The 15,597-nt window shown below is 44.6% G+C and overlaps 1 protein-coding gene and 1 long non-coding RNA gene across 2 annotated transcripts in view; one reads left to right on the top strand and one right to left on the bottom strand.

Annotated features, from left to right (window-relative positions):
- The first annotated feature begins 527 nt into the window (after nt 1–527).
- LOC143174522 (uncharacterized) overlaps nt 528–15,597 on the top strand; it is a 137,662-nt gene continuing 122,592 nt past the window's right edge. The window contains exon 1 of the long non-coding RNA XR_012998605.1: nt 528–873. This is a non-coding gene — a long non-coding RNA (uncharacterized LOC143174522). The remainder of the gene's footprint in view (nt 874–15,597) is intronic.
- Nucleotides 10,081–15,597, bottom strand: part of LOC116432954 (uncharacterized) — a 54,512-nt gene continuing 48,995 nt past the window's right edge. Inside the window, exons 3-4 of the mRNA XM_031990487.2 lie at nt 15,410–15,552; nt 10,081–15,183 (exon numbers count right to left, since the gene is read on the bottom strand). Of these exons, the coding sequence (XP_031846347.2) occupies nt 13,291–15,183; nt 15,410–15,552 (2,036 nt within the window). The 3' untranslated portion in view covers nt 10,081–13,290. The remainder of the gene's footprint in view (nt 15,184–15,409; nt 15,553–15,597) is intronic.

Below are 15,597 nucleotides of genomic sequence, written 5' to 3'. Positions count from 1 at the left end.
AATTAAACCTCGCCGTGGATGTTTGTCCTTCTCTTCGTTTTCCGTCATTCATCATGCAAAATATAACGAATGGGCTTACGTCAGCCGGGATTATCTAACGTTCACTTTTTTTTTTCGACGGTCCCTCGAAACGGGATACTCGCGTGATTGGAAATACGATTTCACCGATTTCAGCGACTACTCTCGCTGATCGTCGATTCATTTCGAAACCTCGTTCAGAAGTAAATCGATCAAACCTGAGTCGTCGATCGATTCTCGGTTTAACGTTAAGTTCATGCGTCGATTTCTCGCGCGTGGAATTTTATAAACATTACTCAGCAAACGTTTAGATCGAGTTTGATTTAACTCGTTGATTTATTCCTACTCGAACGTACGCTTCGCGACAGCATTATAAGATGTATAAAACTATGTAATTTTGTATTAAAAGAAGGAATTTCCCCTTCTTACAGTCTATTATTGTTTACATCGGGAGACGTTCTTCAGAGTGTTCACTAGCCGTGACAAAATTCTAAGACAGTTTTCGTTGAGCATTCAGGCAGGAACGGTGCGCGAATAGAATTTTCTTTCAAATTGTTAATTTTAAACTTGCAACGTTAACGATAATATTAAGTTGTTTCATAAAATGCCGCGTGTAAAAAATTTGAACGAAAGTGAAAGTAAAGTAATTCACGAGACAAAAACTATTCGATAACGGAAATTTCGAAAACGTTAGGTTATAGTCGTTGCGTAAGGTATAATTATTTAAAGGATCCTATAAATTTAAAAAACCGTCCAGGTGGTCATCTGAAAGCAACTTCCCGAGAGAAATGAACAATATTGAAAAATTCAAATTCTGCATTAAGAACGCGGAAAATGGCAGTAGAAGTTACAAAAGTAAGTGTTCAGATTACAACGTATAATAAACAGTTGCATAAATCGTTACAGAAGTTATCAAGAATAAAGGTAGCACCACACATTATTAACAAGCAATAAAAATAAACTCGCGTTATCTTTTTCACACAAAACGCAATTGCCTTAGACTTGTCGCATCTACTAAGAGGTATTCCGATGTAGCTTCGAAATTTTCAGAAATTTCGAGTAAAACTAAAGTCGAAGAACGTCTTCTGGTGTAAACAATAACACGCTGTACGTAAGGAGGAATTCTTTCTTTTAATACAGACTTCTATTGCGTTAGATGATGCTTTACAGTATTGTCCTAAATGCACGTTTTCAAACCTCTAACATCCAAGATCGAAATAATCGAACATCAATTTTCCCGAGAACAATAGAACAAACAAATATCTTAAACGTTAAGAGATAATCCAAGAATCAACTCAATAATTACTCAACGCGAGGTAGTAACGAATAAATGAACCCTTTGCGGACGAAGACTCTGAAATATACAAAACCTTCAACAGCTGAAGCTGAATTAAGTATCAATTGCTTAAATAATAGCAAAAACAGAAACTACTAATCTCTCGCTGCGTAATTAAATCATTTGCCTGCGCCTTAGTCTTCCAAATACGAACATTTCATCTCGAAATGTCGACATTCGTTCGCAAAGGGTTAAATAGATCAGCGATTCGTTAATCGTTCCAATTGCAACGGAGGCTAATTTACGGTTCGTTGCACGAGCACCTATGATCGAGTTTTCTATGCGGACAGACCAAATTGAATTTGAACGCGGGCAATTTACATTTAGTCCAGAGGTAACGCGAGCGAAACACGACGAGCACCGCGTGACACTTGGATCGCCGGACCACCAGGCGTTCTTAATGCGGTTCGTTCGAAAAATATTGCTGGGTAATTGTAAACCGCAGGCTCCCGGTGGCGTGGACCGTTTATCATCATCTGTATAGGTCGTTGAGTGTGGTTCGGGGGTTCACCGTGCTAAGAGTTAAAACCTCAGCATGACTGGTGGCCTCGGTAGCCGATAGACGTGTCATTTACGCGTCTACGAATCAATAGCCGCTTCACTTTACACCCACCTTACATCATTAGTCATTTTATAGGGACGTTATACAGTGCATCCTCTTTACGCGCACGTGGAACACCCCACGCGCCCTCATTATTCTTTGCTCAGGAAAAGTCGGGGCTTTTCGGTTCACGCTTTGCACCCCCGTTTTTCTCTCGGCGTACCGGCGAAGTCTCTTTTTCTGTCGTACCAGTCGCTCGGAAGCCAATGCGATTCAGCGCCGAAGAATCGAGGAAATTCGTGTTTTCGCTTCTGAAATTATTGTACGTGTTCGGAAGCTATAGAAAGAAGGGCTTTCTAATCTAGAAAAAAACGAGGAAATATTTGAATAAAGAAGGGATATTATTTGTTCTACTGAGATTTAGGGACATAAGAAAATATCGATAGACTTGACTGCGTTGGCTTCTGAAAGACGTCATTAGAGGATGTTGATTTTCAAATTCTGTTGGCACGTTGCATTCACGATACTGATTGTGGATATTTATATTTATAGAAAGAAATGTGTCTCGCTTAGGAACTTATGAAATGAAAACATAACAGAAAACAATTATTCTTGGAACAGAATTATCTATTTCCAAAAAATATAAATAGTCTCGATTCCCTTATAGTATTTTCTTACGCAATATCCTTCATTCGCCATAACAACAAAAAGTCCTGAAAACCATCGAAAGTTCGAAGAACGATCTGCCAATGTTTGAACACCGTTATACGAAAGTAAAAACACTGTCATAGACGAACATAGATGCACTCGATGGCGTGCAGAAAGGTGTCCAGTGGGCGAAGTAGAATCGTAGGAGCAAAATTTGAATAGGCCAGTTCTGGGGACTTAACTAAGAACTCAAGGGTTATCCGTTCGATTTGACACGTACCATAAATCTTTATAGGGTAGGAGGAGAGCACTCGACCGGTCGGTTGGGGATCGCCGGAGGGTGGTGGATCCGAAAATCGAGTGGTAAGCGTGCAAAACCATTCGATGTTCCTCCGTTCCGAGCGGAGGGAAGCCCCGGTGCACGCACACACGCGGCCCTCACGCGTGTACGTGCATAGAGCGTGGATCGTTATAATGATTAGTTAGCCCGTGTCACGACAGAATTCGAATATTAGTCCCGGGGCCGCATCTCCTACGCCTAGACACACCCCGATACACTTTATTAATTGTTCTGCATCTGGTTCTCGGTAAAAGCCTGGCAGATTGCGATCCATTTCTCAAGGATTTTTCTTTTCGAGCTCTCTTCCGGCCGCTCCTTTCGGCTCGCTCGCTCGCTCGCTCGCTGTTGAGGATTTGATTTCTTACCTGTTCCGATCTGGCCTTCTTTACGATTCGATTCTTTTCTTCTATGGAGATGAATGGTATAATTCGTTAGGGGGATTGGGATTTTGTTGTTTTTCAGATTATTCGTTGGTAGAGTGAAAGTTTGGTTGCGAGGTGTGGTATTTCAATGGGGAGGTTTGGAGAGTGGAGTGATATGGATGGTTGGGAGGTTTGGATTGAAACATGTTTGTATATAAATGTAAAGTAGACGAAAGGTTTTATATGTTGAAGTTTAGGTAGTTTATTTAAGTATCTACTGTTAGGTTTTAAATTTTATTACGAAGTGAATACCAACTGAATTGAACAGTGCAAGAAAATAGAGTACTTACCTAAAATATCTATATTGAAGGATTCAATCACTAAGACAGTTAGTACCAACAAAATCATCTACAGAGAGAATCTGACTAAACCTAGGCCACCCCAAAAATTTCTAAAGTATAAAATTGTTTCATTATTAAAAATATGTCACACAAGATTCTATTCAAAAAACGTGAAATTATATATCATAAATAAAATCGTTCGAAGAAGCAAGAACAAAAGCATCGGTCAGTATAAAAATCAAAAGTTATACATCGCAAATAGGACGCACTCAATTAATCTCGATCACTGTTTCATTGTCAAAAAGAACAAAGGGAGGACTTCATAAGCTCGCGTCCCAGGTAGCGCGTGTCGCGCAAGATTCTATTCGCGACTCGCTTAGGGAACGCGACTCGCTGGCAGGCAGCAAGGTGTCCCCGCGGTGAAAACTTAACACCGTATATATACGTTGTAGACGCGTGTAGAGCTGCTGCCGCTTCCTTCATCTATCATGCGAACCATGACAAACCGGGGCTCAAAAGCAGCCGCCGGCGCGCCGCTCGACTTCTTGCCTCCTGCTCGCCTCGGCCTCTCAGGTGAGCGAGCCTCTACCTGTCCGTCTACGTGGGATCCGCTCCGCCGTCTCCCACCACATTTATTAACATTTAAGCGTTAACGACATTTCTCTGCCGTTCACGGGACACATCGGGAGAAACCGGAACCATCTTTGCTACCTTCCCAACCCTACGGCTCTTCTGCCTCGGAATCCTCTCGCTCGGGATTCGAGATTGTTTAGAGGACGTTCACGGTTTAGTTTTCATTTCGGACGATTTACATATTTTCTTTATCCTCCGGAGACAATGGATTTCGAGGCTTCGAATTAGGCTCGGGATCAGCCTCGAAATTAGGCTTGGTCCTTGGGGTTGAGGGAAAGGGGTGTTTCGTGTTTTTTGAGATATAAAGATAATTTAATAGGTTTGTTTAATGTAGAAATAATTTGGAGTTCATTCTCACTGTGCATGTTTAATCCTTTGAACTCCGTAGGCTTCAATATTGCACCAGTTGTATCAAATATTTTAACGAATCACAGAAACTACCCCAAAATTATTAGATTTTCCACGCATCAAAATTTCGTACTGAGAAGGAGCATAAAAGATCGAAGGAATGTTACAGCATTTTTCATTTTCACTAGAGATACGAAAATTAGTTGCAGTTGCTAATAAATTACAAAACCATCTGGAGTGCTAAGGGTTAACTGTTATATTGGTTATATAAAATTCAAATTTAGAATTTTTGATTACTGTAGATTGTCGATATATTGTAACATTGACGTTTACATAGAATCATATTATAATAAGACAATTATTGAAATTCTCCATTGACCATGGTGGATTAATCAAAAGACAAATCAGAATTTATTGTCGAAATTAAAGTATCGCTTTTCTACGTGCATCATTCAAACACGTACATACTCGCAAACGTACTTACTTGCACATTACTGAATATTTATTATACACCAGTTAATAATGCTGCAAACGACCGAACGGTGGAACAAAAATTTTTTGCGGTCCCGCAGGAACGTCTTCAATCAGTTACGTAGTTAAGTTTAGATTTTTCTTTCCCCGTTGCAGAAGCGAGGCAACGTTACCCCGTTCGGTGGAACTATCGAGACCGCAGCGCGAGCCGCAGAATTCGCCACGATCTTTTTGCGTCGGCCGAGTTTTTTTTCCGTGCGCGGGCCGCGCGCGTTATGCCTTTTACAGTTCGACTTTCTACATTACATGAAATCCCGGGCGTTTCATCACCGGGCCCCGGTGCACCGCCAGATTTCACCTCGAAAATGAGTTTCTCGTTATTTACGTTTTTGCGCGCGGGACCGCGATTACGCGACACTAAACATCGAACCGGCGAAGCGCGTTTTCTCCCGGCCGACATTTGCTTTTCGTCGAGTCGACGCTTTCCCTTATTTTCCGCGTAATTCGCTCGCCTGAGTCGCTTAGAAATCTGTAAAAAGGTCCGTGGGACAGTCGTGTCTCTGATTATTTCTGATTATCCGTGATGTCCAAGATTTCCTTGGGATAATCGCTTGATTATTTAGTTAAGAGTTGTTTCTTGTAGTACAGGGTGAGATGGAAGTAGGTATAATTTAGGAGAAATAATTATCAAATTGGTATCGATATTTTTCAGTAATTTTCTGGGAGATTTATCAAACCTTCTATCAAATTGGTATCGATATTCTCAGTAATTCTTTAGAAAAGATTCATCAAATCTTTTATCAATATTTTTAGTAACCTTTTAGAAAAGATTTATCAAACCATTTATCAATATTTTCAGTAATCTTTTAGAAAAATTATCATTCAACTATAGAGTTTATAATAGTATTTCAGCCTCATTCTCAACCCTTGTAAAAGAGGAATTCTTCCACTCAGTAGAACTTTGTTAATAAAAATATTCTTTAACGATTAGAAAATCTCTATATTCCGCATAATACAGGGGTATTCCTAAACACTTTGAGGGACGCGATCAAATAGGGTGCATCTTCGAAAGGGTGACCACCCTTCTATCATTTCGCCGTAACGAATCGTTGATTAATCGCGTTGTCTCCTGTATCCTCGCTGCAAGTGGCCAAGAATGTAAAAAACAAACAGAGAATATGTTCGAAGAAACTCAGGATGAAGAAATCGTAGACATCTTCAGATGTTACTGCGCGAAGATGGGGGATGAAAAAAATTGCTCGATATTTTATGGAGGTGGTAGTCATAGTTTTATCGCGGTGCGCGGCCACCGCGACAACCGTGCCAGGGGTGGACCACGGGAAGTCAAGGGTTACTACCCCGAGTCGTGCAATGTTTGGCCTCCCCCGGCCGACCGTCGCGACGACCATAAATCTTACGATCGTCAAGGGACGACTCATTCATGCCACTTTGCTTTCCGACCGATATCCGAGCGGCGGGAAACTCCTGAATTCCGGCGACTTTCAGCTTGATCAAAGCTGCATCGAGGATCCCGAGTGTTCTTCGATCGACCTTTAACACTGGAACTACCAGGCAGTTAAACCGGCCTTTTGAAATTTCTCTGTAGAATCAGCAAGTGTGCGTCTATTAGGACATTAATTGATTTACAGTTGAGTTTGCGTATTGCTAAACCGATTTCTCTAATAATTTCTCAGAGAAACGGTATTTTTTTAACCCTCTGCACTCGGAAGATTTTTCAGTATAAATAATTGTCTCAATATTCTTACAACTGACGCAACCAGCAATCAGACATAGATACTGAAATTGATAAATCAGAAGTATGTTATTTGAATGTTTCGTGAGTTGAAACCTTAAACACAATTTAATGGTAAATATTGAAGTTTCGAGTGCAAAGGGTTAATAATCGCACAAAGAAGACATTAGGGATGAATTATTTTGACTCATCTAGTACTTCTACCGTTAACCTTTTCACGGTTTCAGGATTTAGATGATACTGATGATTGGGCGTTAACTCTGGTTTATCGATGCATTGATTTCCTATTCGGTAATTCGTTATTTAAGTTAGTCTAGTTTGTCAGACATATCCAAACTGACCTCGTATTTCACTTTCCTCACTGTCACATAATTGCTATTGTATATCACAATTCACAATCTCTAGAAACACGAATCAAATCGCAACAAATCAAACATAAAACCAAGAACTAATCCCGATAGAAACTCAAAACCCCATAAAATCAATACGGAACAAACAAACGAGATTCACCCGAAAATCCCATCGATAAGACTGAACACTAACAGAACGAACAATCTCCCAAAACGATCGAACCGATCAGTCCAAAAACGAAACGCCTAAAAACGAGCGCAAGATCGCGTAACAGACGAAGATCACAGCAAAGACGAAAGGTCTCGGCGAACCGGAAGGGTGCCGCAAGAAGGGCGAGGCCGCAAGGAATCGGTGGAAAGCGCGATTCCCGGTTTCCCCGGTTTTTTCCCGGCGGTATAGCCGGAAGGGCGGCGTTTCCATCCGAGAAAAAGTTAATAGCGTCGTGAAATTAGCCGATCAGGGGTTGCCTCGCCGCTCAGCGCTGCGTGGTATATATATATATACATACATATATATATACACATATATATATCGGTTGGGGTGTTCTGCACAGATGCAACGATAGCAACAGTTCGGTGTCGGCTCGTTCGGACAGGAGGCCGCATATGAGCTCTCCCGTAGCCGGGGCATCGTATGGGCTTGACTCACACGCATCACGCGCAGTCATCCATCATTGTCAGTCTCTTCACTGACACAGCCGTTCGTCCGGTCTACGGGCGCGCATACGGGACTCTCTCGATTCGTGACCCTCTCCTCGCCCCGCTCCCCTCGCCCACCCTTTTACCTTCACCCTTCGCGTTCCTCTTTCTCCGCGGCTCTCCTCTCTGCCTCGTGTTCTGATTTCCTGAAGCTAGAAGTTTACATGGTTATCGGCGCCGTCGATGCCTCTTGAACGGAGTTCAGATTCATGGTGCTTAGAGTGGATGGTAGAATCGAGGATGTGTCGGGGATGTTGATCGAATTATTTCGACGATTTGGATGTCTTGTTCGATGCAGGTTGGGTTTCAGTTCGTTGAGTGACTGGAGGATAGTTCTGATGATTTTAGAGGATTAGAAGTTGATGAATATTGTCGAGCTTGATTCTCGAGTGGGATGTGGATGATTGGATTGAGAGTGTAGGGGATGTTGTTTTATTTGGACGATGGTCTTGTTTGCTGGAAGTTTGTAGGAATTCAAGTTCAGTATTAAATATCAGATTTTATAGTTTTACTGTGTCAAATCACGTGACTGAGAGTCTCCTCCCGCAAAGAGTGAATATTCGTTGGAAGACATGGAGCAAGGTTCGTTCTAATCTTTGCTTCCATGAAAATAGAAGTTGTTTTCAATATTAATCATAATTAATTATAGATGTTAAAAATGTAGTACCTTAAAAAGGAGGGTTGTTGCTAAGGGTAAATGTTTGGTTGTGGGACACCCTCCGTTATGGTCGAGGATGGAACACCCCTGGAGCTTTAGTGAGTAAGAAAATCAGACTATCCCTTGTTCAATGGGCGAGGGCTGCCTGATGCAGGTTATCCAAGATAAAAAAAGTACCTTTAAAAGGTAACAAGCAGGAGAAAAATAAAGAAACTGGTATGATATAAATTTATAACTGAGCTAGGAATTCAGGTTATCGTTTAAGGTATCAGTGCTAAAAAATCGTATTAAAATAAAATATTTTTGGCTGATCGGAGACTAATTGCAGTATTTGATTTTGAACTGTTCGCTAATGCACGGTTCGACGGTACGACTAAAGAGGATCGTCGAGGGAATATCTGAATTTTCGCAGGGAAAATCGCAGCGGCGCCCTCAGAAAATAGGCGACCGAAATGTATGTATTTGGACCGCCGTTTCCTGCGAGCCCGGTGTCGGCGAAGGAAGCGAGACGATGATGGATGACTCGAAATATCAGAGCAATCGAACTGAAATATTATTTTTAGCGCGGCCCTCTCGCGCCGCGCGCTCGATCCATATTTTACTGCCGCGATGCGCCGCATTTATCACCCCATTAAAATTGATTTGCGCGCGCAAATTGCGCCCTGACGCAACTGCGACCGTGCCCTTCGAGGAACCGTGTCCTTTCTCAATGGAAAAACCATCTAGCATTCGCGACGACCGAGTTTTCCGTGAAAATTCTTCTCATCGAAAATTCGCTAACTTTATTTATTTTCTGTTAACTTTGTTATGGTTTATGTTTGATTTGATTGCGATTGAGTTGTTGGATCGAACGATGATAATTTTGGTCGATTTAGATGTCAACAGTTAGGAAAAGTGGTTGTTCTGTTATTTGGAAGAGATTCTTTATTAATCGTCAGTTTTCACGTTGAACACCCTGTAGAATACCGAAACACATGCCAATGAGAATGAACGATTCCATTCAGTGCCATTTTTCAATTTATTCAAGGACCCTCGGCGCTCTGATCAACTCAATGAACGTGAAACGAACGAGGAGAGGCTGAGAATCGAAGAACGTGATTAATTCTTCGGCGATACCTTTCATTACCTCCGGTTACTGTTCATTACCTGTAAACTCCAGTGGTTTATGCGGTTAAGCTACGTTTCAACATGCTAAACGCGGAGAAAAATATCTTTCGAACAGGAGTTCATTTATTTTCGACCGTAGCTTCGACTTGGTTAATTACTAACTTAACTATCCTATCATTATCCCTATCGTCGTTCATAAAACGATATTCTCCTTGGTCCAGCATCTGTAAAATACTTACAACAATAAGAACATTCACTTTGAAAATGATCAGTGAACAATTGAGCCGTTCATTTTGAAATATATATAACTCTACTCTTTTCTAATACAATTTCCCCCAAAATTCACACGAATGTTTAATGTTAATTGAATTCTAAATTTTCGAGTTGCATTAAATTCAAAATAACAGCTCAACAGTTTCAGTTCGCTAACGGGGAAGCTTATGTAGAACGGAAGGAGGAAGAAACAACGCGCATGTTAAGTTTGGTACGACCTGTATTTTGCGTCGGTGAACGTAATGTATATACACGTGTGCGATGATCACTTCGTATTTCTGTTAATTGTTTTTTTTTTTGTTGCTCTGCTCGTACCGAGGATCCTCCGCCTCGGTCGCTCGGGAATTATACATTGAGAATGGAATAAACGATGTGTGTCTTATACGCGTGTTATGATGCACCAGTGTTCGTGTGTTTCCTGTTATGTGTGTACGATTACCGTAAGCGCGCTATGTACAAAGAAGTCCTCGTGTAAACAGCCACGGCTCCTAAATTGCTTTATACAAACCAGACGACGGCGTATTAAATATTATTCCCCGCTGTTCGTGATGAGAATCGATGTTACACGTCCGCTAGCTAAGTACGCTTATCATCAGTATTTTAACTATCGGGCTCATGACGATGATCTTTTATTTGGTTCGCTTAAAATACGGCGCGCCGTCGGAACGATCGGAATCGTCCGTTCGTGGTCGCTCGAAGATTCTATCGGTTCTGCTGTTTTATTGTAGTTTATCGTGATTTCAAAACGTTGAATGATAGAGCGAATGAATACGCGAAAGAGTAATTAGAATTGCTCGTTGTTGTTTGAAGCTCCTATTACTTTTGGTATTCTATTATATTTCTCGCGATGTTAAAATATTCAATGGAAGAGTGATTAGAATTGTTTGAGGTTGCTTGAAGTTCCTATCATTGTCGTTGTTTTATTACATACAGTATGATTCTGGGTATTCAATGAGACAGTCAAGATGTGGCGTGTTTTGTAGTTTTCATTTTGCAGCTGCTTAGCTCCAGCTAAGCCTTCAAATCAGTAGTTCGTGTGGTTCGAGGTTCATCAATCCTTCGAGAGTTCTTTTCTGTAGAAAGGAATTATCGAGCATTGCGTACAAATGATTCAATAAATTTGATTATAACCGGGCTCCTTTTCAAATACACTTCACACTTGAACCTAGCGCCACACGAATTTTTCCACTCGAAACCTCAGTGATCCTTCGAACGAAGAATTGAAAAATGATTAGATAAGGAGAATTGCGCGATAAACGATGATAATGCTAACACTAAATGTTTTACGGTACAATTCAGAGCGACGACCACGAACGAACGAATTTCATTCCGACAGCAGCAGAAACTCCAATCGGAAACGAGCGGTCTGTGAAAAAATGATCGAATGGCTCCCCTTCGAGTGAAAGTGTAGTCTCGTTTGTCACGTTAACCCTAATAGAAATAAAAAACAGAGAGAAAGGAAGAGAAAAGGAAATAGTCCCACGTGTAAAAAATAAGCATCGTCGAAACGAACAACCCCCAGAATGCACCGAACGAAAAGTCGACGCCGAAGTTTCGGAAAACGAACCCCGGAAAAGTTTCGTCATTTTTTCACGAAACGTCCACTCGTCCTCGCGAGTGCATCCCCTCGTTCGGCCCTAATTTTTGAGCAGGCCGAATCTCTTACTGGATCCTTACAGTAGGCAGTTACACGATTATGCTCTGTTCTTAATTAAAACTAACGCATTGCACCTACGGTCGATCCGCTCGGATTGTATACTCTGTGTTCCGCTGACAGTGACGACACGTCGCGGAAATTGTCTCGTTAACGCGCTCGTCGCCGGTCTTATCTCCGTTTCCCTACAATTCCTTCATGAATTCGATTAACTTCGATCCGTAGCTGGATGACGCGAAAATTGAATATAACGTTGAAAATAAGAATCGTCAGATTTCCTTTCTAACATCAAGTTCCTAGCTACTTGCCCCTTAAAATGAAAACAAACACGGAAACTTGTAAAACCCAGTTGATCGCAGAAGTAAAGTTTAACATTTCTATTTTATTTGATGCTAGTGATTTTCCTCTTTAAAATGTATCTGTCGTCATCGAAACTCGTCTATAATTCTTCAATTGAATTTCAAACATAGAATAATTTCTATCAATACGAATCCAGCAAGCAGCTGTAAATTGCGATAATTTCGAGAGACCGGCAACGGACGCGTTAAACTCACTTTCTCCCCAAGCCCTACATAGTACACTCGTCTTCTCACTATCATTTATTGCTGGTGAATCTATCAGGCTTCACAGACTCTTTCGAATATAATTAATCGCCGCGCGAATCAGTCCGGCGCGTTCCCATCGCGACGAGAACGCCGAATCCCGTCGATACCGCGCGCCGCGTCGGCGTCCCGACAAAATGGCGCCCCGAGATGCGCGAGATGGCGGCCGCTCGCGCTCTCGGGGCTCGCTCGATCGCGCGTGGACGCTGCACACGGTCTAACTAGGTTAAGAAATCGTCCACGTTACAAAGATTGCACTTGCACCTCGCGTTCCCGGCAACGGGAACCGAATCCCACGTCCTCCGTTCGGCATTTAAACTATTTACACTGTGCTCGCATCGTCTCGATCGAGGTTCGTCAGTCTTCCCTTAGATCGGATTCAACTCGTTCCGCGTACTCGAAACTACCAATCGGTCGCAGTGATTATTGTTTACGGACGGAGATGATCGTCAGCGAAAACTGCTCGCGCCGAACTTCCAGGAAAAGAATCGGCGTCACGCCCAGCGGGTTCACCGAGACGAGGTTCGAATCAGCGCAACCGAACGGACAGCATTGAGCACCACTGAACCAAGCGATTGAGAAACGAATTAATTGCACGAGTAACTAAAACAGTTCTGGGAAATACTCTAGACACCTGCTAAAAATTCCTTGCACTAATCCAAGCCTCGTAACACTCGCCGGACCGTGATAAACGATTCCTGTCAGTTCGCACTGATCCAGTGCGTAACGCGTTCGAATCGAACCCTGGCAGCTCGACTCTCGAATTCCAGCCGCGAATGTAACTCGGGGCCTGTATAAACACCCTGACCGACTGTTCCAAGCACATCAGTCTTCGTCAAACTTCCCGGGCCCGAACATCCTAAAAGAACATCCTCTATCGAGGACGTTTCATACTCCGGGAGTTCCATCGGCGGAACTAACATCATTCCCACGGTTCACCATTGTTCCAACTGCACTGGTACCGATACGCAACTGCCTCGATCACGAGCCAACGGTCACTGTCGAGGCCGAGCTCTTCAACGCGAAACACAACGCACAACGGCCGCAATCCGATCACAGGCTATGTACACATCACAATGGGGGATCAGTAGAGCGCGTTCAGCAGGCACTGCTCGTCGCTCCAGTCCAGCTGGCACGGGTTCTCGGTCTCGTGAACTCAGCTGAGCTGATAGTACTCCGGCGCGAAGTCGTTCGCCAGGTTCGTCAGGAAGTTGAAGTCCGAGGAGCTGTTGCTGTTGTCCGCCGACGGCGGCGGAGCGGTCCCGTGGACCGGGTCCCCGTAGAAGTTCCCGTAGTTCCCGTAGGAGTCGGTGTTGCCTTCGGCCTGGCCGGTGCTGCCCGGAGGAGTGATCACCGCCGCGGTGGCGGCGGCTATCGCCGTCGCGGTGGTCGTCATGCCGGGCGCGGGGAATGGGTCAGGCGACGACACGTAGCTGTTCGGAATGTTTGACGCCTCGCCACCTTGATGGACGTGCAGCTGACTGGTCTGCTCGTAGTAGGCGTTCGGGTGACACTTGTTACCGGGCCTGTAGTCGCCTGAGCTGGGGTGCATGGGCGGCTGATGGGCCACGTAGCCTTCCGCCGTGTGCTGCTGTTGGTGTTGCTGTTGCTGCTGCACGTCGTTGTAGTAGTGCTGTCCGGTTTGGACTGACACCGCGGCGTGTCCGTGGGACGTGAGGTTCTCGCCTGTCGCGTGGTAGTTCCCGCTGACCGGGTAGCCGTAGTTGCCGGGAGTCATGTAGCTCTCCGCGGTCTGATCGTGCTGGGAGTAAGCTTGGCTAGGTCCGTAGGCGTTGCTACCCTGCATGCGATGATAGGACGCGTGGTACGGTGGTCCAGCTTGGGGGTAGCCGTTGTAGTCTCCGGCGGCGTTGCCGTACTGGTTTTGCTGCTGATGGTACTGCATGGAGCTAGCGTTGTATATTGTCCTGGATGTCCCGGTGGTTGTCCCGCGCACGTGGTGTCCTACTCTGGAGCCGAGCACCTGGTTCTGTCTAGCGTACAGTGGGTGAACCTCGCCCGGGTAAGAGATTCTGGATTGCTGATAAGTGTCCCGGGTGCAGTAGTTGCTCTGGGACTGCGGCTGTTGGGTGGCCGGCGGGACTGTTTGCCTGTTAGGCACGCCGTTCCTGTAATCGACAGCGGAGGTTGATTGATAGACACCTTGCTGCTGGAAGTGGGTCGGCTGGTTGTTGGCGGCGATGCTTCTGCTGGCATGGGGGGACATGGTGCCGGCGTTTGTTGACCCGTGCATCATGGCTGGCGCCACGGAGCTGGTGGAGGACGGAGAGCTTCTTGGTCTCTGCATGTAGGCCGAGTGGCCCGCTTGGATCCCTAGGGGGCTGCCTTGTTGCAGTTGCACGGAAACTGGCGTCCCGGGGGTAGACGACGGCGTTAAGCTTCTGGTGGAGTTCTGGCCGGGTAGGACAGGTGTGCTCACGGTGGAATCAGGCATAGCTAATAAGACGCCGTTGCTGTTTACCGAGCAAAGCTCCTTGGTGCTAGCCGAAGGCGATTTTTTGCTCACTGAGATCTGTTTCCCGGAGTTAGGACTCTTGTGGCCGCTTTCCACTTTCACTCTCACGTCGCTGGCTAGCTTCTTGGAGGCTACGCTGGGCGACGTCACCTCGCTGCCATCTTGAGACCTCGAATCCTCGTCCGCGATCATCTTCTCGAATGAACTGGACACGCTGTTCGTGCTGCCCACGCTGCTGGCTCCGTTGCTGTTCGCGTTGAACCCTGGGTTGCTGTTGTTGTTGTTGTTGTTGTTGTTTGTCGCGCTGGGCGTGTTGTTGTTGTTGTTGCTGTTCCTGCGACCCGTGGAGGTCAGCTCCGTCACGTCGCCCGATAAGGTGCTGCCCACGTCGCTCACGCCCGAGATATCACAGTTGTGACAGCTCTTCTTCTCGTCGCTGTCCAGCGACAGCATCTTGTCGCCTTTGGACTTCTCCATGCCGTCGGAAGTCGAGCCGTCCTTCTCGTCGCCGTCCTCTTTGCTCAACGTTTGCCGTTTATGCTTCATACGCCGGTTTTGAAACCACACCTTCACCTGCAACGTCAAACAACCTCTTTCTTGCTTCTGGTCGTACTTGAAATTTCTCTAGTCGTCTTTATAGTTTTGGGCTCTGAGAATTTGTTATTACGTAATTTGCAGTTAGAATTTTTGATTGATATTTGTAAGAATTCTGTATGATGAATTTTGATTGGATTCGTCGCGAATCTAGTAGAATGGGACTGAGGAAATTGGATGTTACTGTATCCTTCATTGTTCTCACCTGCCTTTCCGTGAGATCCAGCGACGCCGCGATCTCTATTCTCCGTGGCCGGCAGAGGTATTTGTTGAAATGGAACTCCTTCTCCAGTTCCAGGAGCTGGGTGTTCGTGTACGCCGTGCGAAGCCTCCTCGGCAAACCATTCTCTGAAAAATGAGAAGTTATTCTTTCCTATCTTTCGTTGGCAACGC

This window comes from Nomia melanderi, chromosome 5 (genome assembly GCF_051020985.1).
Source record: "Nomia melanderi isolate GNS246 chromosome 5, iyNomMela1, whole genome shotgun sequence".
Lineage (NCBI taxonomy): Eukaryota > Metazoa > Arthropoda > Insecta > Hymenoptera > Halictidae > Nomia > Nomia melanderi.
This window is presented reverse-complemented; position numbering and strand designations above follow the sequence as displayed.